Below are 25,474 nucleotides of genomic sequence, written 5' to 3'. Positions count from 1 at the left end.
GCAGATGCTTGGAATTTAGAGTGGTAGAAAGTGGCTTTAGCAGCAGATACAGAAGAGGAGAATGTAGAGAGGAGGGAGTGAAAGGATGCCAGGTCCGCAGGGAGGCGAGTTTTCCTCCATTTCCGCTCGGCTGCCCGGAGCCCTGTTCTGTGAGCTCGTAGTGAGTCGTCGAGCCACGGAGCAGGAGGGGAGGACCGAGCCGGCCTGGAGGATAGGGGACAGAGAAAATCAAAGGATGCAGAAAGGGAGGAGAGGAGGGTTGAGGAGGCAGAATCAGGAGATAGGTTGGAGAAGGTTTGAGCAGAGGGAAGAGATGATAGGATGGAAGAGGAGAGAGTAGCGGGAGAGAGAGAGCGAAGGTTGGGACGGCGCAATACCATCCGAGTAGGGGCAGAGTGAGAAGTGTTGGATGAGAGCAAGAGGGAAAAGGATACAAGGTAGTGGTCGGAGACTTGGAGGGGAGTTGCAATGAGATTAGTGGAAGAACAGCATCTAGTAAAGATGAGGTCAAGCGTATTGCCTGCCTTGTGAGTAGGGGGGGAAGGTGAGAGGGTGAGGTCAAAAGAGGAGAGGTGTGGAAAGAAGGAGGCAGAGAGGAATGAGTCAAAGGTAGACGTGGGGAGGTTAAAGTCACCCAGAACTGTGAGAGGTGAGCCATCCTCAGGAAAGGAACTTATCAAGGCGTCAAGCTCATTGATGAACTCTCCAAGGGAACCTGGAGGGCGATAAATGATAAGGATGTTAAGCTTGAAAGGGCTGGTAACTGTGACAGCATGGAATTCAAATGAGGAGATAGACAGATGGGTCAGGGGAGAAAGAGAGAATGTCCACTTGGGAGAGATGAGGATTCCAGTGCCACCACCCCGCTGGCTCGATGCTCTAGGGGTATGCGAGAACACGTGCCAGACGAAGAGAGAGCAGTAGGAGTAGCAGTGTTCTCTGTGGTAATCCATGTTTCCGTCAGCGCCAGGAAGTCTAGGGACTGGAGGGTAGCATAGGCTGAGATGAACTCAGCCTTGTTGGCTGCAGACCGGCAGTTCCAGAGGCTGCCGGAGACCTGGAACTCCACGTGGGTCGTGCGCGCTGGGACCACCAGGTTAGAGTGGCAGCGGCCACACGGTGTGAAGCGTTTGTATGGCCTGTGCAGAGAGGAGAATTTTTTTTAATTAAACCATTTTCTGTCAAAATTAGAAAACGTGTAATATCTGAAAATGTAGCTAGCTAATGCTAGACTATAATGCATGATGGACGCGTCTCCCTGTCAGGAAAGCCATGCCATGGTTGCCCTTAGTTTGAAGATGAAATCTGAATACAGGTGTTTTCTCCATCTCTTTAGCTATCATACTCTAATTCCACTGACTACAAAAATTGATCCTCCAGAAAGTGGAGAGCAACACTTATGCAGCTCCACTACACAATATATTTTTTAAAAAGCTCAGTTCGACAGGATTACCAACACAGACTGACGAGCTCAATTAGACAGAAGCCTTCTATGCATGTCCAGCCCACTCATTATCTCTGCCAATCAGGGCTAGTGGGAAGGTTGACAGTTTTTTCTTTGGCTTAACCAATAAGGCTCGTAATTTAACAATTGTAATCGTATTTACAGATCACACACAAGTTTGTTATTATGGCACATGAAACTTCACATGTTCGAGAAGCCAACAAAAAAAACTCATTCTGATTAAAAACAATGTTACGTTCAAACGGCTCTCCTGTGAAGTCGTGACTTGCCTAGTTTCCTGAATCGGGTCACATATGTGAAAATAAGATGGACATTGCCTGACTAAATAGATTGGATGCATGCATGGCGAGTTTTATGTACTTACTTGGCCAACGCAGGCCCACATAATTAAGCCATGAATAGCGGTATCATTAATCTCAGCATTTGAATTGCACCATAAACATTTTTATCATGAGAAAGTGACCAAAAACAGGTTCCTTTTGTAATGGAAGGATTTGTATGTATGCCAAGTTGAAGCCAACATTAGATGTTGTCATCCTCATAATTCACCACAAAAGATTAACGCAACACCCTTCAATTGAAGCAGTGGGAAGCAAATGAAAGTGGCCACATCGCTCACCAAAAAAGTATCAAAATCTCAGATCTTTATTTTACTAGGCAAGTCAGTTAAGAACAAATTCTTATTTACAATGACGGCCTAGGAACAGTGGGTTAACTGCCTTGTTCAGGGGCAGAGTTTTACCTGGGGCGGCAGGGTAGCCTAGAGTGTTGGACTCGCAACCAAAAGGTTGCAAGTTCAAATCCCCGAGCTGACAAGGTACAAATCTGTTGTTCTGCCCCTGAACAGGCAGTTAACCCACTGTTCCTAGGCTGTCATTGAAAATAAGAATTTGTTCTTAACTGACTTGCCTAGTTAAATGAAGGTAAAAAATGTAATAAATAAAAAACCTTTCAGTTACTAGTCCAACGCTCTAACCACTAGGCTACCTGCCACCCCAATAAGTGTAAGGGAGCAGGAAAATGTATAAATTGGCTACAATAATTACAATATCTTTTCAATCACCAAACTGAGGGAACGTCTGAATTTCAATGGAAACCTTGCAATGAAACATTTATGTTTATGCTTTTCTATTAACCAAATGCAAGTGACTGACTGAACGAATCCTCACTAGCAGTATCTACAATTTGGCAGTACGCCCAGACCCTTGTTTTGAGAATGAAAGATATCTCAGTTTCAAGGTCTCAGCTTAGAGAGGAAAAGCCTCACATGCATGACCCAGTAATGGTCCGTCACACGAATGAAGAAAACGTTAATGATGAATTACTTATGAACGATGAATAAGCTAAATCATGCAAATATAACTTGTCTGTATATAAGAGAACTAACAGGACTGCCCCGGGAGAGCTCCTGATTGACATGTGTACTTGGTGCATTGAGATGGTTGGAACCTCCTCAGCGCTCTGAAAATAAAGAATGACTTTGAGTGTCCCTGTGTAGAATCTCCAAGACAGCCTATTCAAATACTTGATTTTTTTTGCTACAAATTCAAGGAGGCTACTTCAAGCTACTTGTATTGTTTAAGATTGCAGGTGTAACATGGACAACAACATGTATTGTCATGTTATTTCATTACGAGGTCATATTGTAAATAACCCACAAAGCTATGTCATTTATTGTCATTATATCCAGAATAATTTATAGGAATAGTGATGGGTCTTGCACACAGTAGACTCAGTGTCCAATCCAAGGCACCAAAAACATGAAAACATAAACTCATTACCTTGATGCTTTCTCTGTTAAAACTAACGAGACCCTACTGTAAATCAAGCACTCCAGAATCAGAATCACGTTATTGTCCTTCAGGAGTAAAATCTTGGCACAGCTCATTCATGAAAATAAATATTGGCACACTAATTCAGGGCTCCTGAGTGGCACAGCGGTCTAAGGCACTGCATCTCAGTGCTAGATGTGTCACTACAGACCCTGGTTCGATTTCAGGCTGTCTCACAACTGGATGTGATTGGGAGTCCCATAGGGTGTCGCACAATTGGCCCAGTGTCGTCCAGGTTAGGGTTTGGTTGGAGTGAACGGTGGGATGTTAAGAACCAATCTTTCAAAGTATTTCATGATCAGTGAAATGAGAGCAACAGGTTGGTAATGGTTGAACTCAGTCAGGGGAGATTTGTGGGACTATGGTAGATGTTTTCCATAGGGCGGAGATAGCAATACTAACAGTCAGCCCCATAGGGCGGAGATAGCAATAGGTCTAACAGTCAGCCCTATAGGGCGGAGATAGCAATAGGTCTAACAGTCAGCCCCATAGGGCGGAGATAGCAATACTAACAGTCAGCCCTATAGGGCGGAGATAGCAATAGGTCTAACAGTCAGCCCCATAGGGCGGAGATAGCAATAGGTCTAACAGTCAGCCCTATAGGGCGGAGATAGCAATACTAACAGTCAGCCCCATAGGGCGGAGATAGCAATAGGTCTAACAGTCAGCCCCATAGGGCGGAGATAGCAATAGGTCTAACAGTCAGCCCTATAGGGCGGAGATAGCAATACTAACAGTCAGCCCTATAGGGCAGAGATAGCAATACTAACAGTCAGCCCTATAGGGCGGAGATAGCAATACTAACAGTCAGCCCCATAGGGCGGAGATAGCAATAGGTCTAACAGTCAGCCCCATAGGGCGGAGATAGCAATAGGTCTAACAGTCAGCCCCATAGGGCGGAGATAGCAATAGGTCTAACAGTCAGCCCTATAGGGCGGAGATAGCAATAGGTCTAACAATCAGCCCTATAGGGCGGAGATAGCAATAGGTCTAACAGTCAGCCCCATAGGGCGGGGATAGCAATAGGTCTAACAGTCAGCCCCATAGGGCGGGGATAGCAATAGGTCTAACAGTCAGCCCCATAGGGCGGAGATAGCAATAGGTCTAACAGTCAGCCCTATAGGGCGGGGATAGCAATAGGTCTAACAGTCAGCCCTATAGGGCGGAGATAGCAATAGGTCTAACAGTCAGCCCCATAGGGCGGAGATAGCAATAGGTCTAACAGTCAGCCCCATAGGGCGGAGATAGCAATAGGTCTAACAGTCAGCCCTATAGGGCGGGGATAGCAATAGGTCTAACAGTCAGCCCCATAGGGCGGAGATAGCAATAGGTCTAACAGTCAGCCCCATAGGGCGGAGATAGCAATAGGTCTAACAGTCAGCCCTATAGGGCGGAGATAGCAATAGGTCTAACAGTCAGCCCTATAGGGCGGAGATAGCAATAGGTCTAACAGTCAGCCCTATAGGGCGGAGATAGCAATAGGTCTAACAGTCAGCCCCATAGGGCGGAGATAGCAATAGGTCTAACAGTCAGCCCTATAGGGCGGAGATAGCAATAGGTCTAACAGTCAGCCCCATAGGGCGGAGATAGCAATAGGTCTAACAGTCAGCCCCATAGGGCGGAGATAGCAATAGGTCTAACAGTCAGCCCCATAGGGCGGAGATAGCAATAGGTCTAACAGTCAGCCCTATAGGGCGGAGATAGCAATAGGTCTAACAGTCAGCCCTATAGGGCGGAGATAGCAATAGGTCTAACAGTCAGCCCCATAGGGCGGAGATAGCAATAGGTCTAACAGTCAGCCCTATAGGGCGGAGATAGCAATAGGTCTAACAGTCAGCCCTATAGGGCGGAGATAGCAATAGGTCTAACAGTCAGCCCCATAGGGCGGAGATAGCAATAGGTCTAACAGTCAGCCCCATAGGGCGGAGATAGCAATAGGTCTAACAGTCAGCCCCATAGGGCGGGGATAGCAATAGGTCTAACAGTCAGCCCCATAGGGCGGAGATAGCAATAGGTCTAACAGTCAGCCCCATAGGGCGGGGATAGCAATAGGTCTAACAGTCAGCCCTATAGGGCGGAGATAGCAATAGGTCTAACAGTCAGCCCTATAGGGCGGGGATAGCAATAGGTCTAACAGTCAGCCCTATAGGGCGGAGATAGCAATAGGTCTAACAGTCAGCCCCATAGGGCGGAGATAGCAATAGGTCTAACAGTCAGCCCTATAGGGCGGAGATAGCAATAGGTCTAACAGTCAGCCCCATAGGGCGGGGATAGCAATAGGTCTAACAGTCAGCCCTATAGGGCGGAGATAGCAATAGGTCTAACAGTCAGCCCTATAGGGCGGAGATAGCAATAGGTCTAACAGTCAGCCCTATAGGGCGGAGATAGCAATACTAACAGTCAGCCCTATAGGGCGGAGATAGCAATAGGTCTAACAGTCAGCCCCATAGGGCGGAGATAGCAATAGGTCTAACAGTCAGCCCTATAGGGCGGAGATAGCAATAGGTCTAACAGTCAGCCCTATAGGGCGGAGATAGCAATAGGTCTAACAGTCAGCCCCATAGGGCGGAGATAGCAATAGGTCTAACAGTCAGCCCCATAGGGCGGAGATAGCAATAGGTCTAACAGTCAGCCCCATAGGGCGGGGATAGCAATAGGTCTAACAGTCAGCCCCATAGGGCGGGGATAGCAATAGGTCTAACAGTCAGCCCCATAGGGCGGAGATAGCAATAGGTCTAACAGTCAGCCCTATAGGGCGGAGATAGCAATAGGTCTAACAGTCAGCCCTATAGGGCGGGGATAGCAATAGGTCTAACAGTCAGCCCTATAGGGCGGAGATAGCAATAGGTCTAACAGTCAGCCCCATAGGGCGGAGATAGCAATAGGTCTAACAGTCAGCCCTATAGGGCGGAGATAGCAATAGGTCTAACAGTCAGCCCCATAGGGCGGAGATAGCAATAGGTCTAACAGTCAGCCCTATAGGGCGGAGATAGCAATAGGTCTAACAGTCAGCCCCATAGGGCGGAGATAGCAATAGGTCTAACAGTCAGCCCTATAGGGCGGAGATAGCAATAGGTCTAACAGTCAGCCCTATAGGGCGGAGATAGCAATAGGTCTAACAGTCAGCCCTATAGGGCGGAGATAGCAATAGGTCTAACAGTCAGCCCCATAGGGCGGAGATAGCAATAGGTCTAACAGTCAGCCCCATAGGGCGGAGATAGCAATAGGTCTAACAGTCAGCCCCATAGGGCGGAGATAGCAATAGGTCTAACAGTCAGCCCTATAGGGCGGAGATAGCAATAGGTCTAACAGTCAGCCCCATAGGGCGGAGATAGCAATAGGTCTAACAGTCAGCCCCATAGGGCGGGGATAGCAATAGGTCTAACAGTCAGCCCCATAGGGCGGAGATAGCAATAGGTCTAACAGTCAGCCCCATAGGGCGGGGATAGCAATAGGTCTAACAGTCAGCCCCATAGGGCGGAGATAGCAATAGGTCTAACAGTCAGCCCTATAGGGCGGAGATAGCAATAGGTCTAACAGTCAGCCCCATAGGGCGGAGATAGCAATAGGTCTAACAGTCAGCCCTATAGGGCGGAGATAGCAATAGGTCTAACAGTCAGCCCCATAGGGCGGAGATAGCAATAGGTCTAACAGTCAGCCCTATAGGGCGGAGATAGCAATACTAACAGTCAGCCCCATAGGGCGGAGATAGCAATAGGTCTAACAGTCAGCCCCATAGGGCGGAGATAGCAATAGGTCTAACAGTCAGCCCTATAGGGCGGAGATAGCAATACTAACAGTCAGCCCTATAGGGCAGAGATAGCAATACTAACAGTCAGCCCTATAGGGCGGAGATAGCAATACTAACAGTCAGCCCCATAGGGCGGAGATAGCAATAGGTCTAACAGTCAGCCCCATAGGGCGGAGATAGCAATAGGTCTAACAGTCAGCCCCATAGGGCGGAGATAGCAATAGGTCTAACAGTCAGCCCTATAGGGCGGAGATAGCAATAGGTCTAACAATCAGCCCTATAGGGCGGAGATAGCAATAGGTCTAACAGTCAGCCCCATAGGGCGGGGATAGCAATAGGTCTAACAGTCAGCCCCATAGGGCGGGGATAGCAATAGGTCTAACAGTCAGCCCCATAGGGCGGAGATAGCAATAGGTCTAACAGTCAGCCCTATAGGGCGGGGATAGCAATAGGTCTAACAGTCAGCCCTATAGGGCGGAGATAGCAATAGGTCTAACAGTCAGCCCCATAGGGCGGAGATAGCAATAGGTCTAACAGTCAGCCCCATAGGGCGGAGATAGCAATAGGTCTAACAGTCAGCCCTATAGGGCGGGGATAGCAATAGGTCTAACAGTCAGCCCCATAGGGCGGAGATAGCAATAGGTCTAACAGTCAGCCCCATAGGGCGGAGATAGCAATAGGTCTAACAGTCAGCCCTATAGGGCGGAGATAGCAATAGGTCTAACAGTCAGCCCTATAGGGCGGAGATAGCAATAGGTCTAACAGTCAGCCCTATAGGGCGGAGATAGCAATAGGTCTAACAGTCAGCCCTATAGGGCGGAGATAGCAATAGGTCTAACAGTCAGCCCTATAGGGCGGAGATAGCAATAGGTCTAACAGTCAGCCCCATAGGGCGGAGATAGCAATAGGTCTAACAGTCAGCCCTATAGGGCGGAGATAGCAATAGGTCTAACAGTCAGCCCCATAGGGCGGAGATAGCTATAGGTCTAACAGTCAGCCCCATAGGGCGGAGATAGCAATAGGTCTAACAGTCAGCCCTATAGGGCGGAGATAGCAATAGGTCTAACAGTCAGCCCTATAGGGCGGAGATAGCAATAGGTCTAACAGTCAGCCCTATAGGGCGGAGATAGCAATAGGTCTAACAGTCAGCCCTATAGGGCGGAGATAGCAATAGGTCTAACAGTCAGCCCTATAGGGCGGAGATAGCAATAGGTCTAACAGTCAGCCCCATAGGGCGGAGATAGCAATAGGTCTAACAGTCAGCCCTATAGGGCGGAGATAGCAATAGGTCTAACAGTCAGCCCCATAGGGCGGGGATAGCAATAGGTCTAACAGTCAGCCCCATAGGGCGGAGATAGCAATAGGTCTAACAGTCAGCCCCATAGGGCGGGGATAGCAATAGGTCTAACAGTCAGCCCCATAGGGCGGAGATAGCAATAGGTCTAACAGTCAGCCCTATAGGGCGGAGATAGCAATAGGTCTAACAGTCAGCCCCATAGGGCGGAGATAGCAATACTAACAGTCAGCCCTATAGGGCGGAGATAGCAATAGGTCTAACAGTCAGCCCCATAGGGCGGAGATAGCAATAGGTCTAACAGTCAGCCCTATAGGGCGGAGATAGCAATACTAACAGTCAGCCCCATAGGGCGGAGATAGCAATAGGTCTAACAGTCAGCCCCATAGGGCGGAGATAGCAATAGGTCTAACAGTCAGCCCTATAGGGCGGAGATAGCAATACTAACAGTCAGCCCTATAGGGCAGAGATAGCAATACTAACAGTCAGCCCTATAGGGCGGAGATAGCAATACTAACAGTCAGCCCCATAGGGCGGAGATAGCAATAGGTCTAACAGTCAGCCCCATAGGGCGGAGATAGCAATAGGTCTAACAGTCAGCCCCATAGGGCGGAGATAGCAATAGGTCTAACAGTCAGCCCTATAGGGCGGAGATAGCAATAGGTCTAACAGTCAGCCCTATAGGGCGGAGATAGCAATAGGTCTAACAGTCAGCCCCATAGGGCGGGGATAGCAATAGGTCTAACAGTCAGCCCCATAGGGCGGGGATAGCAATAGGTCTAACAGTCAGCCCCATAGGGCGGAGATAGCAATAGGTCTAACAGTCAGCCCTATAGGGCGGGGATAGCAATAGGTCTAACAGTCAGCCCTATAGGGCGGAGATAGCAATAGGTCTAACAGTCAGCCCCATAGGGCGGAGATAGCAATAGGTCTAACAGTCAGCCCCATAGGGCGGAGATAGCAATAGGTCTAACAGTCAGCCCTATAGGGCGGGGATAGCAATAGGTCTAACAGTCAGCCCCATAGGGCGGAGATAGCAATAGGTCTAACAGTCAGCCCCATAGGGCGGAGATAGCAATAGGTCTAACAGTCAGCCCTATAGGGCGGAGATAGCAATAGGTCTAACAGTCAGCCCTATAGGGCGGAGATAGCAATAGGTCTAACAGTCAGCCCTATAGGGCGGAGATAGCAATAGGTCTAACAGTCAGCCCTATAGGGCGGAGATAGCAATAGGTCTAACAGTCAGCCCTATAGGGCGGAGATAGCAATAGGTCTAACAGTCAGCCCCATAGGGCGGAGATAGCAATAGGTCTAACAGTCAGCCCTATAGGGCGGAGATAGCAATAGGTCTAACAGTCAGCCCCATAGGGCGGAGATAGCAATAGGTCTAACAGTCAGCCCCATAGGGCGGAGATAGCAATAGGTCTAACAGTCAGCCCTATAGGGCGGAGATAGCAATAGGTCTAACAGTCAGCCCTATAGGGCGGGGATAGCAATAGGTCTAACAGTCAGCCCCATAGGGCGGAGATAGCAATAGGTCTAACAGTCAGCCCTATAGGGCGGAGATAGCAATAGGTCTAACAGTCAGCCCTATAGGGCGGAGATAGCAATAGGTCTAACAGTCAGCCCCATAGGGCGGGGATAGCAATAGGTCTAACAGTCAGCCCCATAGGGCGGGGATAGCAATAGGTCTAACAGTCAGCCCTATAGGGCGGGGATAGCAATAGGTCTAACAGTCAGCCACATTAACATAAGGAGACATGAAATGTTACGTACTTATACTGCATTTCTGAGATCTTTATACAAAATGCTGTCTGACAGCTAGATCCAGGATTCATACAGGTTCAAGTTCAATGTCTAATTTAACTGAGTCATGCTTCATATATGTTATAATGATAACTTACACTGCCATAAATGCAAAGACAGAAAAGTCATGTTTTATGTCACACGATTTTCAACAAATCTGTCAAGACACCAAGATAAAGGGTTAAACCTAGGTTTTAAATAAACTTGTGAATTTGATTGAATATAGCTATGATCCTCCTTATATCTTAAAGGTAATGACATGAAAAGAATTGGCAGATAATTGTCAACAGTGTAGGAAATCCTCACTGGTACCCTAGTTTATAGAAAGACCCTGATACAAATACCAGTCATTGAAATTATCAAATCATTTGTGAGTCACAACATGCAAGAGATCAGTCATTCATTCATTGCTAAGATCATTGATCAAGATATCCCTTTAACATTCTTTCTGAGCCCCCAAATGGTTGGATACAGTGGTAAAGTCTTGTTAGCTAGCTAACTGAACAAAGTGCAAACAAATGGTTGGCGGACCACGATTAGTTTTAGAACGGCCCGCGACATGGTTTATGAAGACAAACATGTGGCCCGCCAATGCGCGATAGGAAGATAAAAACATAGCATTATATCTTTTGAATGGTTTTTGATAGAAACAATCCGTTTTCTCTGTAGTATTGGTGAAACCATGGCAGTCACAAATCTGCAACGCTTTTTGTCGGAGGCAGCGATACAGCAAAGCATAATCATTAAAACAATGACTCTGTTTTTTTCTGTGCTCCCAAATGAAACTTCCAGGTTGCACAGCAAAATATTTAGAAGCATGTGCAACCAAAATGGTCGCAGTTTAGAGCCCTGTCCCCATATGCCACACACACACCCTACCAGCGTGAAACAGCAGGCCTCCCGTCAGCAATACATTATTGATACAATACTAGAATATTGTACAGCACACACCCTGTTACCCTCTCCCCCCTCTCCCCCTCTCCCTCCTCCTCTCACTCCCTCCTCCTCTCCCCACACCCTGTCTCCCTCTCCCCTCTCTCACTCCCTCCTCCTCTCCCACACCCTGTCTCCCTCTCCCTCTCTCTCACTCCCTCCTCCTCTCCCACACCCTGTCTCCCTCCCCCTCTCTCTCACTCCCTCCTCCTCTCTCACACACCCTGTCTCCCTCTCCCCCTCTCTCTCACTCCCTCCTCCTCCCCCCTCTCCTCTCACTCCCTCCTCCTCTCCCCCCTCTCTCTCACTCCCTCCTCCTCTCCCCCTCTCTCTCACTCCCTCCTCCTCTCCCACACCCCCCCTGTCTCCCTCTCCCCCCTCTCTTTCACTCCCTCCTCCTCTCCCCCCTCTCTCTCACTCCCTCCTCCTCTCTCACCCCTGTCTCCCTCTCCCCCCTTTATCTCACTCCCTCCCTCCCTCTCCTCCCCTCTCTCTCACTCCCTCCTCCCTCTCCCCCTCTCTCTCACTCCCTCCTCCTCTCCCACACCCTGTCTCCCTCTCCCCCCTCTCTCACACTCCCTCCTCCCTCTCCCCCCTCTCTCACTCCCTCCTCCTCTCCCACACCCTGTCTCCCTCTCCCTCTCTCTCACTCCCTTCTCCTCTCCCACACCCTGTCTCCCTCTCCCCCCTCTCTCTCACTCCCTTCTCCTCTCCCACACCCTGTCTCCCTCTCCCCCTCTCTCTCACTCCCTCCTCCTCTCCCCACACACCCCCCTGTCTCCCTCCCCCCTCTCTCACTCCCTCCTCCTCTCCCACACCCTGTCTCCCTCTCCCCCTCTCTCTCACTCCCTCCTCCCTCTCCCACACCCCCTCTGTCTCCATCTTCTCTAGATTTAGCCTGTAACTGCTTTAGCTAAACTAGCCTGTCTCTCTCCTGATTCAGCCTTTAACTGCTTTAGTTAAACTAGCCTGTATCTCTCTCCTGATTTAGCATGGCCATCTAGCATACAGTATTTGTTCTCTCTAGCATGGCCATCTAGCATACAGTATTTGTTCTCTCTAGCATGGCCATCTAGCATCATGCCTGTCCTGTCTAGTTCCGCCTTTTAGCACATTCCATACTCTACACCAGTTCTGCACTGTCCAAAACAGGGTTTCACAGGACAGAGTTTAGGAAACCCTGGTCTTAGACAGGAGAGGCAAGGAACATACCTGAACTGTTGTTGTGTCCTCTGGAACCCAAACATCCCGTCCCGTGCTCGACAGGCTTCCTGTTTTTCTCGTCTCTGGACTGTGTTCTGTGGCGCTGGCTGATGGTGAATCTCAGTGTGTTGGTAGAGCTGTGATAGTAGTGGTGGTGACGTTATATGCTTAGTTTTTTATAGCTGCAGCCTGGGCTGGAGCACTGCAGGACTGCTCAGGAGGGAGGAGGGAGGGGAGGGAGGGAGGGGAGGGAGGGAGGGAGGGAGGGCTGGAGCACTGCAGACTGCCTCAGGAGGGAGGGAGGGAGGGAGGGAGGGAGCACTGCAGACTGCTCAGGAGAGATGGAGGGAGGGAGGGAGGGAGGGAGGGAGGGAGGGAGGGAGGGAGGGAGGGAGGGAGGGAGGGAGGGAGGGAGGGAGGGAGGGAGGGAGGGAGGGAGGGAAGGAAGGAGGGAGGGAGGGAGGGAGGGAGGGCTGGAGCACTGCAGACTGCTCAGGAGGGAGGGAGGGAGGGAGGGAGGGAGGGAGGGAGGGAGGGAGGGAGGGAGGGAGGGGAGGGAGGGAGGGAGGGAGCACTGCAGACTGCTCAGGAGGGAGGGAGGGAGGGAGGGAGGGCTGGAGCACTGCAGACTGCTCGGGAGGGAGGGAGGGGAGGGAGGGAGGGAGGGAGGGAGGGAGGGAGGGAGGGAGGGAGGGAGGGAGGGAGGGAGGGAGGGAGGGAGGGAGGGAGGGAGAGCGCTGATTCGTCTCTCTCCTCTGCAGTGACTCAGCCAAGGACACCAGCCAGTACAGAACATGATCGGCTCCTCTCCCTCCTTTTCCTATCCTCGCTTCATCTCAATCTCCTCGAGGTGAGAGGAGTGAGGATGCGAGGATTATGCAATTGAGATTGTCCCCTAGTCCCCTCCCCGCTAACACCAACCAGAAAGAAATTGCCATTGAGATGTGTCCTTTCTCTACCGTCTTTGGGAAACCCTCTCCACGGGGCAGGGGTGATAAGCAGGCTAGAGCGGCCCCACCCCTAACCCTAAATGAGGGAGTGGGATGCCTCACTTTCTCTATCGTCTCTGACATTAACTATTATGTTTTGATTCAGCAGCCACCTTTGATTCTAAACTGCAGTTTCAGCTCAGCCACTAGATGGCAGCATATCATCACAACAACAATACACTCTCACAACAGTCTCTCTTAAATTGTGTCCGCTGCCCAGTATTCATGGATGTCCCTACCCCATTGCAGTTGACATTTAAAGAGGTTAAGGTTACATTAGGGGTTAGGGTAAGGGTTAAGGTTAGGGTTATGGTTTAGGGTAGGGACGTCCCAAGGATTCCCGTTACCACTGACCATCATGGCAAGATAAGCAATCTTAGGGATGACATGCCAGTAACAAACACTGACACTACACATCCAAGTATATCTGACCAAATTATGAAAGACAAGAATTGTACTTTTGAATTCTGTAAAGTCAGTGTGGAAGAGGTGAAAATAGTATTGTTGTCTATCAACAATGACAAGTTACCGGGGTCTGACAATCTGGATAGAAAATGACTGAGGATAATGGCAGACGATATTGCCACTCCTATTTGCCACATCTTCAATTAAAGCCTACTAGAGATCGTGTTCCCTCAGGCCTGGAGGGAAGCTAAAGTCATTCCGCTTCCCAAGAATAATAAATAGCACAGCGACTGAAATAACTGCAACACTTAACAAAGGGATGCAGTTAGTTTCGGAATGGGTAGCAAGGAATAAGTTAAACCTAAATATTTAAATTCAAATCAAATTTTATTAGGTCACATGCGCCGAATACAACAGGTGTAGAACTTACAGTGAAATGCTGAATACAACAGGTGTAGTAGACCTCACAGTGAAATGCTGAATACAACAGGTGTAGTAGACCTCACAGTGAAATGCTGAATACAACAGGTGTAGTAGACCTCACAGTGAAATGCTGAATACAACAGGTGTAGTAGACCTCACAGTGAAATGCTGAATACAACAGGTGTAGTAGACCTCACAGTGAAATGCTGAATACAACAGGTGTAGTAGACCTCACAGTGAAATGCTGAATACAACAGGTGTAGTAGACCTCACAGTGAAATGCTGAATACAACAGGTGTAGTAGACCTCACAGTGAAATGCTGAATACAACAGGTGTAGTAGACCTCACAGTGAAATGCTGAATACAACAGGTGTAGTAGACCTCACAGTGAAATGCTGAATACAACAGGTGTAGTAGACCTCACAGTGAAATGCTGAATACAACAGGTGTAGTAGACCTCACAGTGAAATGCTGAATACAACAGGTGTAGTAGACCTCACAGTGAAATGCTGAATACAACAGGTGTAGTAGACCTCACAGTGAAATGCTGAATACAACAGGTGTAGTAGACCTCACAGGGAAATGCTGAATACAACAGGTGTAGTAGACCTCACAGTGAAATGCTGAATACAACAGGTGTAGTAGACCTCACAGTGAAATGCTGAATACAACAGGTGTAGTAGACCTCACAGTGAAATGCTGAATACAACAGGTGTAGTAGACCTCACAGTGAAATGCTGAATACAACAGGTGTAGTAGACCTCACAGTGAAATGCTGAATACAACAGGTGTAGTAGACCTCACAGTGAAATGCTGAATACAACAGGTGTAGTAGACCTCACAGTGAAATGCTGAATACAACAGGTGTAGTAGACCTCACAGTGAAATGCTGAATACAACAGGTGTAGTAGACCTCACAGTGAAATGCTGAATACAACAGGTGTAGTAGACCTCACAGTGAAATGCTGAATACAACAGGTGTAGTAGACCTCACAGTGAAATGCTGAATACAACAGGTGTAGTAGACCTCACAGTGAAAAGCCCCTAACCAACAATGCAGTTTAAAAAATACGAATAAGAATAAGAAACAAAAAAAGCAAGTAGTTAAAGAGCAGTAAAATAACAATAGCGAGACTATATACATATATATACATATACAGTTGAAGTCGAAAGTTTACATACAGTTAGTTTGGAGTCATTAAAAGTCATTTTTTTAAACACTCCACAAATTTCTTGTTAACAAACTATAGTTTTGGCAAGTCAGTTAGGACATCTACTTTGTGCATGACACAAGTCATTTTTCCAACAATTGTTTACAGACAGATTATTTCACTTATAATTCACTGTATCACAATTCCAGTGGGTCAGAAGTTTATATACACTAAGTTGACTGTGCCTTTAAACCGCTTGGAAAATTTCAGAAAAGTATGTCATGGCTTTAGAAGCTTCTGATAGGCTAATTGACATAATTTGAGTCAATTGGAGGTGTACCTGTGGATGTATTTCAAGGCCTACCTTCAAACTCAGTGCGTCTTTGCTTGACATCATGGGAAAATGTAAAGAAATCAGCCAAGACCTCAGAAAAAATTCATGCCTGAGCAATTTCCAAATGCCTGAAGGTACCACGTTCATCTGTAAAGACAATAGTTCGCAAGTATAAACACCATGGGACCATTCAGCTGTCATACTGCTCAGGAAGGAGACGTGCTCTGTCTCCTAGAGATGAACATACTTTTGTGCGAAAAGTACAAATCAATCCCAGAACAACAGCAAAGGACCTTGTGAAGATGCTGGAGGAAACAGGTACAAAAGTATCCACATCCACAGTAAAACGAGTCCTATATCGACATAACCTGAAAGGCCGCTCAGCAAGGAAGAAGCCACTACTCCAAAAAAGCCATAAAAAAAGCCAGACTACGGTTTGCAACTGCACATGGGGAAAAAGACCGTACTTTTTGGAGAAATGTCCTCTGGTCTGATGAAACAAAAATACAACTGTTTGGTCATAACGACCATCATTATGTTTGGAGGAAAAAGGGGGAGGATGGCAAGCCGAAGAACACCATCCCAACCGTGAAGCACGGGGGTGGCAGCATCATGTTGTGGGGGTGCTTTGCTGCAGGAGGGACTGGTGCACTTCACAAAATAGATGGAATCATGAGGGAGGAAAATGATGTGCATATATTGAAGCAACATCTCAAGACATCAGTCAGGAAGTTAAAGCTTGGTCCCAAATGGGTCTTCCAAATGGACAATGACCCCAAGCATACTGTGACGGCCCTGAATTTTCCTGAACCGTCTCAGCGCTTCTCCTTCCAATAGGGCGCTTTCCCTTTAATTCCGAATTAAATAGCCAGCATCAGCTGCGCAAAAGTGGGGTTGTGATGGAAACGTGAATGAGGATGTGTTCAACCCTCAGTTCTGAAGCGTCCCTCTTCCGTTTGTTGTGTTGCCTATAAAAGTGTGATTTGTAGCCTAATAACAAGTTTACCCAGGACCGGATCCACTCTTTGCGTCCGTGGACGACACCTCTCCATTGTTCTTCATGGCCTTTCTCCGCTGGAGATCTGTCGGCGGATTGGCTTCTCTGACTGACCGACTGACTACAACTTTTTTGTATACGGTATTTCATTTGTTTTGGGGTGATGTATACCGTGATGATTTATGTAGTTAGTTGTAGTTGAGGATTTACTAAGATGTGATACGCTTTATAGTTGTGGTAGAATATTTGTAATTTTGATTGTATGAATGATACTGGGGTTTACGCTACACTGGTATAAACGGACAAACATTGCGTGACTAAGGTCACTTGAGTTCTCTGAACTTGTTTACCGGGCTGGACTCTTTTTAGGCCCCAGGACATTTCTGGAGGAACTAGAGCTGTTTAAAGCTCATTATTGTATATTGTTATATGTGTGTGTGATCATTTGTTAGTAATACAACCACGCAAAAGAATACCGTTGTTTTGTAAGTTCTTTCCAATGTTTTAAGGGTTTATGAAAAGTGTATTTCCATCCTGACTTTTACATGAGTCCTTTGTATTGGTGTAGACTTGACGGACCAGATGGGACTCATTCCTTCCCAAACCAAAAGGAGAAACCAATATTTTCTCTGGTAGGCACAACCTACCTGGCACCCCTATAAATGATAACCTCAAGTCAAAACCGTTACAATACTTCCAAAGTTGTGGCAAAATGGCTTAAGGACAACAAAGTCAAGGTATTGGAGTGGCCATCACAAAGCCCTGACCTCAATCCTATAGACAATTTGTGGGCAGAATTGAAAAGGTGTGTGCGAGCAAGGAGGCCTACAAACCTGACTCAGTTACACCAACTCTGTCAGGAGGAATGGGCCAAAATTCTCCCAATTTATTGTGGGAAGCTTGTGGAAGGCTACCCGAAACGTTTGACTCAAGTTAAGCAATTTAAAGGCAATGGTACCAAATACTAATTGAGTGTATGTAAACTTCTGACCCACTGGGAATGTGATGAAAGAAATAAAAGCTGAAATAAATCATTCTCTCTACTATTATTCTGACATTTCACATTCTTAAAATAAAGTGGTGATCCTAACTGACGTAAGACAGGGAATTTTTACTGGGATTAAATGTCAGGAATTGTGAAAAACTGAGTTTAAATGTATTTGGCTAAGGTGTATGTAAACTTCCGACTTCAACTGTACAGGGGATACCAATACAGAGTCAATGTGCGGGGGCACCGGTTAGTTGAGGTAATATGTACATGTAGGTAGAGTTATTAAAGTGACTATGCATAGATAATAACAGAGAGTAGTAGCGGCGTAAAAGGGGGGGGGGGGGGAATGCTAATAGCCAATTGATTAGATGTTCAGGCGTCTGATTTTTATCTTATTTTTTACCTTTATTCAACTAGTCCGTTAAATAGGCTGGGTTTCTGTACAGCACTTTGTGACATCAGCTGATGTAAGAAGTGCTTTATAAATGCATTTGATTGAGTTAAGAACAAATTCTTATTTACAATGACGGCCTACCAAAAGGCAAAAGGCCTCCTGCTGGGACAGGGGCTGGAGCTGGGATTAAAATTTTTAATAAATACTATATAAATATTGAACAAAACACACATTACGACAAGAGAGACAACACTACATAAAGAGACCTAAGACAACAACATAGCAAGGCAGCAACACATGACAACACAGCATTATAACAACACAACATGGTAGCAGCACAAAACATGGTACAAACATTATCGGGCACAGACAACAGCACAAAGGGCAAGAAGGTAGAGACAACAACACATCACACAAAGCAGCCACAACTGTCAGTAAGAGTGTCCATGATTGAGTCTTTGAATGAAGAGCTGGAAATAAAACTGTCCAGTTTGAGTGTTTGTTGCAGCTCGTTCCAGTCGCTACCTGCAGCGAACTGAAAAATCAAATCAAATGTTATTGGTCATATACACATGGTTAGCAGATGTTAATGCGAGTGTAGCGAAATGCAGGGATGTGTGTGCTTTGGGGACCTTTAACAGAATGTGATTGGCAGAACGGGTGTTGTACTCAGCAAATTGGATGCAGTCTATCACAGTGCCATCCGTTTTGTCACCAAAGCCCCATATACTAATCAAATCAAATCAAATGTATTTGTCACATACACATGGTTAGCAGATGTTAATGTGAGTGTAGCGAAATGCTTGTGCTTCTAGTTCAGACTGTGCAGTAATATCTAACAAGTAATCTAACAATTCCACAACAACTACCTTAAACACACACAAGTGTAAAGGAATGAATAAGAATATGTACATATAAATATATAAATGAGTGATGGCCGAACGGCATAGGCAAGATGCAGTAGATGGTATAGAGTACAGTATATACATATGAGATGAATAATGTAGGTTATGTAAACATTATCTAATATAAATAATATAAACTGGCAAGTGATAAATTGATTACATAAATTTTCCCATTATTAAAGTGGCTAGAGATGAGTCAGTATGTTGGCAGCAGCCACTCAATGTTAGTGATGGCTGTTTAACAGTCTGATGGCCTTGAGATAGGAGCTGTTTTTCAGTCTCTCGGTCCCAGCTTTGATCCACCTGTACTGACCTCTCCTTCTGGATGATAGCGGGGTGAACAGACAGTGGATCGGGTGGTTGTTGTCCTTGATGATCTTTTTGGCCTTCCTGTGACATCGGGTGGTGTAGGTGTCCTGGAGGGCAGGTAGTTTGCCCCTGGTGATGCGTTGTGCAGACCTCACTACCCTCTGGAGAGCCTTGCGGTTGTGGGCGGAGCAGCTGCCGTACCAGGCGGTGATACAGCCCGACAGGATGCTCTCGATTGTGCATCTGTAAAAGTTTGTGAGTGTTTTTGGTGACAAGCTGAATTTCTTCAGCCTCCTGAGGTTGAAGAGGCGCTGCTACGCCTTCTTCACCACATTGTCTGTGTGGGTGGACCATTTCAGTTTGTCCGTGATGTGTATGCCGAGGAACTTAAACTCTCCCCCCTTCTCCACTACTGTCCAGTCAATGTGGATAGGAGGCTGCTCCCTCTGCTGTTTCCTGAAGTCCACGATCATCTCCTTTGTTTTGTTGACGTTGAGTGTGAGGTTATTTTCCTGACACCACACTCCGTGGGCCCTCACCTCCTCCCTGTAGGTCGTCTAGTCGTTGTTGGTTATCAAGCCTACCACTGTAGTGTCGTCTGCAAACTTGATGATTCAGTTGGAGGCGTGCATGGCCACGCAGTCGTGGGTGAACAGGCAGTACAGGAGAGGGCTGAGAACGCACCCATCTGTTTTGTCACCAAAGCCCCATATACTACCCACCACTGTGACCTGTATGCTCTCGTTGGCTGGCCCTTGCTTCATATTCGTCGCCAAACCCACTGGCTCCAGGTGATCTAAGTCTTTGCTAGGTAAAGCCCCGCCTTATCTTAGCTCACTGGTCACCATAGCAGCACCCACCCGTAGCACGCGCTCCAGCAGGTATATTTCACTGGTCATCCCCAAAGCCAATTCCTTCTTTGGCCGGCTTTCCTTCCAGTTCTCTGCTGCCAATGACTGGAACGAATTGCAAAACTCACTGAAGCTGGAGACTCATATCTCCCTCACTAACTTTAAGCACCAGCTGTCAGAGCAGCTCACAGATCACTGCACCTGTACATAGCCCATCTGTAAATAGCCCATCCAACTACCTCATCCCCATATTGTTATTTTGTTTTGCTCCTTTGCACCACAGTATCTCTACTTGCACATTCACCTTCTGCACATCTATCACTCCAGTTTTTAAATGCTGAATTGTAATTACTTCGCCACTACGGCCTATTTATTGCCTTACCTCCCTAATCTTACCTCATTTGCACACACTGTATATAGTTTTTTCTATTGTGTTATTGACTGTACGTTTGTTTATTCCATGTGTAACTCTGTGTTGTTGTTTGTGTCGCACTGCTTTGCTTTATCTTGGCCAGGTCGCAGTTGTAAATGAGAACTTGTTCTCAACTAGCCTACCTGGTTAAATAAAGGTGAAATAAAAAAAATAAAAAATGTGGAGGATGAGGGCTGCAGTAGATATCTCAGATAGGTTGGAGTGAGGCCTAAGAGTGTTTTATAAATAAGCATCAACCAGTGGGTCTTGCGACGGGTAAACAGAGATGACCAGTTTACAGAGGAGTATAGAGTGCAGTGATGTGTCCTATAAGGAGCATTGGTGGCAAATCTGATGGCCGAATGGTAAAGAACATCTAGCCGCTCGAGAGCACCCTTACCTGCCGATCTATAAATTACGTCTCCGTAATCTAGCATGGGTAGGATGGTCATCTGAATCAGGGTTAGTTTGGCAACTGGGGTGAAAGAGGAGTGATTACTATAGAGAAAACCAAGTCTAGATTTAACTTTAGCCTGCAGCTTTGATATGTGCTGAGAGAAGGACAGTGTTCTGTCTAGCCATACTCCCAAGTACTTGTATGAGGTGACTACCTCAAGCTCTAAACCCTCAGAGGTAGTAATAGCACCTGTGGGAAGAGGGGCATTCTTCTTACCAAACCACATGACCTTTGTTTTGGAGGTGTTTAGAACAAGGTGTTGGACACTAAGAAAGTTTTGTTGCATTTAAAACGTATTCAGGATTGGTGGGTCACCTTCGGGATGGTTGAGCTAACTGTTAGGTTCTTATTTTTCAGAGTAAACAACTCAAGGTCACAAGAGAAGCTTTAACCAAATTTAATTCTTCCCAAAGGTTCTGTACAGCTGTAATTCAGACAACCCAACATTTCTCCCATCCAGATATATATATCCCACTTAAGACACTCCTCCTTCTCTCCAATCCTTACATCTTATGGTTTAACAGGAAAAGAGTAACAAGATACGAAACCCTTATTACCCCCTTCAGGTGACCTCCTGACCTCATCCATCTAATCCACAGATGTCCATCAACACGTTGCTCTCCTCTTGTCCACCATTTTGTCTTTCTACAGAGACCCAGTCTCGTTCACTCCTTAATATATTATGCATCTGATCTATCATGTTAATATCTCAATGTTCAAAATGTCGAATCCAACATAATGTAGGCTAATGCGACTAGCATAAGTTTGTAAGCAATAAGAACATATTTTACCTTTATTTAACTAGGCAAGTCAGTTAAGAACAAATTCATATTTTCAATGATGGCCTAGGAACAGTGGGTTAACTGCCTTGTTCAGGGGTAGAACAACAAATTTTTATCTTGTCAGCTCGGGATTTGATCTTGCAACCTTTCGGTTACAAGTCCAATGCTCTAACCACTAGGCTACCTCCCGCCCTATAGATATATCTGATATTGGCTGAAAGCTTAAATTCTTGTTAATCTAACTGCACGGTCCAGTTTACAGTGGCTTTTACAGTGAACAAATACCATGCTATTGTCTGAGGAGAGTGCACAGTTTTGAACATGAAAAGTTATTAATTAACAAATTAGGCACATTTGGGCAGTCTTGATTTTTTTTTTACAGAAATGCAATGGTTCATTGGATCAGACTAAAACTTTGCACATACACTGCTGTCATCTAGTGGCCAATATCTAAATTGCATCTGGGCTGGAATAATACATTATGGCCTTTCTCTTGCATTTCACAGATGATGGTACAAAAAAAAGTTTTTTTTCTTCTTCGTATTACCTTTTACCAGATCTATTGTGTTATATTCTCCTACATTCCTTTCACATTTCCACAAAATGTAAAGTGTTTCCTTTCAAATGGTACAAAGAATATGCATATCCTTGCTTCAGGGCCTGAGCTACAGGCAGTTAGATTTGTGTATTTCATTTTAGGTGAAAATTGAAAGGCAGTGATGCAACCAGTCAGGAAGCTCTCGATGGTGCAGCGGTAGAACCTTTTGAGGATCTGAGGACCCATGCCAAATCTTTTCAGTCCCCTGAGGGGGAATAAGTTTTGTCGTGCCCTCTTCATGACTGTCGTGGGGTGCTTGGACCATGTTAGTTTGTTATTGATGTGGACACCAAGGAACTTGAAGCTCTCAACCTGCTCCACTACAGCCCCGTCGATGAGAATGGGGACGTGCTCGGTCCTCCTTTTCCTGTAGTCCACAATCATCTCCTTTGTCTTGATCACGTTGAGGGAGATGTTGTCCTGGCACCACACAGCCAGGTCTCTGACCTCCTCCCTATAGGCTGTTTCATCGTTGTCTGTGATCAGACCTACCACTGTTGTGTCATCAGCAAACTTAATGATGGTGTTGGAGTCGTGCCTGGCCGTGCAGTCATGAGTGAACCGGCAGTACTGGAGGGGACTGAGCACGCACCCCTGAGGGGCCCCGTGTTGAAGATCAATGTGGCAGATGTTTTGTTACTTACCCTTACCACCTGGGGGGCGGACCATCAGGAAGTCCAGGATCCAGTTGCAGAGGGAGGTGTTTAGTCCCAGGGTCCTTATCTTATTGATGAGCTTTGAGGGCAGTATGGTGTTGAACACTGAGCTGTAGTCAATGAATAGCATTCATTCACCTTTTGTCCAAGTGGGAAAGGGCAGTGTGGAGTGCAATAGAGATTGCATCATCTGTGGATCTGTTTGGGCGGTATGCAAATTGGAGTGGGTCTAGGGTTTCTAGGATAATGGTGTTGATGTTAGCCATGACCAGCCTTTCAAAGCACTTCGTGGCTACAGATGTGAGTGCTACGGGTCGGTTGTCATTTAGGCAGGTTACCTTAGTGTTGTTGGGCACAGGCACTATGGTGGTCTGCTTGAATCATGTTGGTATTACAGACTCGGACAGGGAGAGGTTGAAAATGTAATTGAAGACACTTGCCAGTTGGTCAGCGCATGCTTGCAGTACACATCCTGGTAATCCGTCTGGCCCATGCAGCCTTGTGAATGCTGACCTATTTAAAGGTCTTACTCACATCGGCTAGAGAGCGTGATCACACAGTCGTCCAGAATGACTAGTGCTGTCATGCATGTGTCAGTGTGATTTGCCTCGAAGCGAACATAGAAGTAGTTTAGCTCATCTGGTAGGCTTGTGTCACTGGGCAGCTCTCGGCTTTGCTTTCCTTTGTAGTCTGTAAGGGTTTGCAAGCCCTGCCACATCCGACGAGCGTCGGAGCAGGTGTAGTACAATTCCATCTTAGTCTTGTGTTGACGCTATTCCTTTTTGATGGTTCGCCGGAATGCATAGCGGGATTTCTTATTAGCTTCTGGGTTAGAGTACTTAGTAGTTAGAGAGGCTCCTTGAAAGCAGCTGCTCTACCCTCCCGTTGGTAGTTTAATCTTCCTCGTAGGTTGTCAATTTTATTTTTCAATGATTGCATGTTAACTTGTAGAATGGAAGGCAGTGGGGGTTTATTTGATCGCCTACGAACTCTCAAAAGGCAGCCCAACCTCCACCCTCTTCTTCTCCATCTTCTCTTCACGCAAATTATGGGGATTTGGGCCTATTCCCTTTAAAAGTTGCAGCGTACTGCGGCACAGCATGCATGGTGCTGCAGAATTCTGTGGCACGTTATTTAAGTGCCAACCATTGGTACCATTAATGCTTGTTAGTGCTAATTTGGCCACCAAATGGCATCTTTGAGAAGCATTTAACTGCCTTCAATAGTGGATGTACTAGAGAATTTAAAATCTTTTTTTTTGTAAAAACATAGTATATGGGACTGATTTTAAGAAATGTTGCTTAATTAATTTGATTAATATTGTGGTGTTTCTATTCCAAGAAAAACGAAAAACCCTCTGGGTTTCTGTTAGGATGGAACGGAAAATATGGCGCTGTACAACATGATGGTCGGGAGTAGGCTACAGTACTTGGCTATTTAGCTAAAGAATCCCCATGTCGTGCGGGCACGCGGGAGACCGGGGTTTAACTCCCCGATGGGGAGGAAGGAGTAGGCTGTCCTTGTAAATAAGAATTTGTTCTTAACTGACTTGCCTAGTTAAATAAAGGTTACACTAAGAGCATAATGTAATGCAGGTCAACTAATGTTGAATACTTATCGTTACTAGTGAGATTCCACTAACCAATCATATTAAATTGTGGTATGTTTAAGTTGACAGCTATTACAAATCATCTGTCAGAAGCTGCATGATGAGCAGCTTATTTTGAGCCAATCAAAACTCAATTATCTTAGTCCCTCTCCTAACCAACATGCTGAAAAAGAGCTAGAACAGAACGTGAATAGCTACCACCATTCCATGGAAGAATAACTAAGTTCTATAAAACTGAACTAAAAAGAGAGAACTGGATATTAACGCTCACTGATCTATACGAAAGTGCTGTGAAGGGATTGAGGGAAAGATTGACGCCGGGATTTGGTCAGGGTTTTTGAGTATGGATTCAGTTCCACCAAGGATGGCGAGCCGCCCGAACCCAGGCATCGATAATTTTTTTACTTTTTCCCTCACTCAACTTTTTTCATTCAACTTTTTCACCCCGGAGGTTTTATCTGGACATGGTTCGTCAGGACTTCAAACAGCCGAAGCTAAGTAACATTAACATGATGCCTTCTAATTGCAGTCGTTGTACTTATAATATACAGGAGAACGATCGCCATACGGCAAGGATAGCTGTGCTGCAAGCCCAGCTTCAGACGCGATCGTTAGGCAAGGGTAATTTCAGTGTAGGAAAGGATGAAACAGCGTCTGTGCCACCAGTAAGTACAGATAGTAACGTTAGTATAAACCCCCTCGCACGGTCCCCGCAGCCGGACATCTTTCTCATGGCTTCTGGAGGGAAACGCTGTAGGAATGCTCAACCGGTGTCGCTTATTCAGCCGACAGAAACTTTCAACCGGTTCTCCCCATTAAGCGAGTCGGAGTCGGAGGCCGAGACTTCTCTGGTCTCTACTCCTCCCGTTGTGGGGTCTGAGACGCCGACGGCTCCCACCATTAGCTCTGACAAATTGAAAACCCTA

At 46.5% G+C, this 25,474-nt stretch overlaps 1 protein-coding gene across 2 annotated transcripts in view; it reads right to left on the bottom strand.

Moving 5' to 3' along the window:
- Nucleotides 1-12,454, bottom strand: part of LOC123742519 (uncharacterized) — a 38,709-nt gene extending 26,255 nt beyond the window's left edge. Inside the window, exon 1 of one of the 2 annotated variants that reach the window (XM_045717515.2) lies at nt 12,294-12,454. In XM_045717515.2, coding sequence (XP_045573471.1) covers nt 12,294-12,328 — 35 coding nt within the window. In that variant the 5' untranslated portion in view covers nt 12,329-12,454. The remainder of the gene's footprint in view (nt 1-12,293) is intronic. The other variant, XM_045717516.2, reaches the window with a different exon arrangement.
- Between the last annotated feature and the right edge of the window lie 13,020 nt (nt 12,455-25,474).

The sequence above is a fragment of the Salmo salar genome, chromosome 04 (genome assembly GCF_965601325.2).
Source record: "Salmo salar chromosome 04, fSalSal1, whole genome shotgun sequence".
NCBI classification, from domain to species: Eukaryota; Metazoa; Chordata; class Actinopteri; order Salmoniformes; family Salmonidae; genus Salmo; species Salmo salar.
The sequence above is the reverse complement of the archived record's forward strand: the minus strand, read 5'-3'. Positions and strand labels throughout refer to the sequence as shown.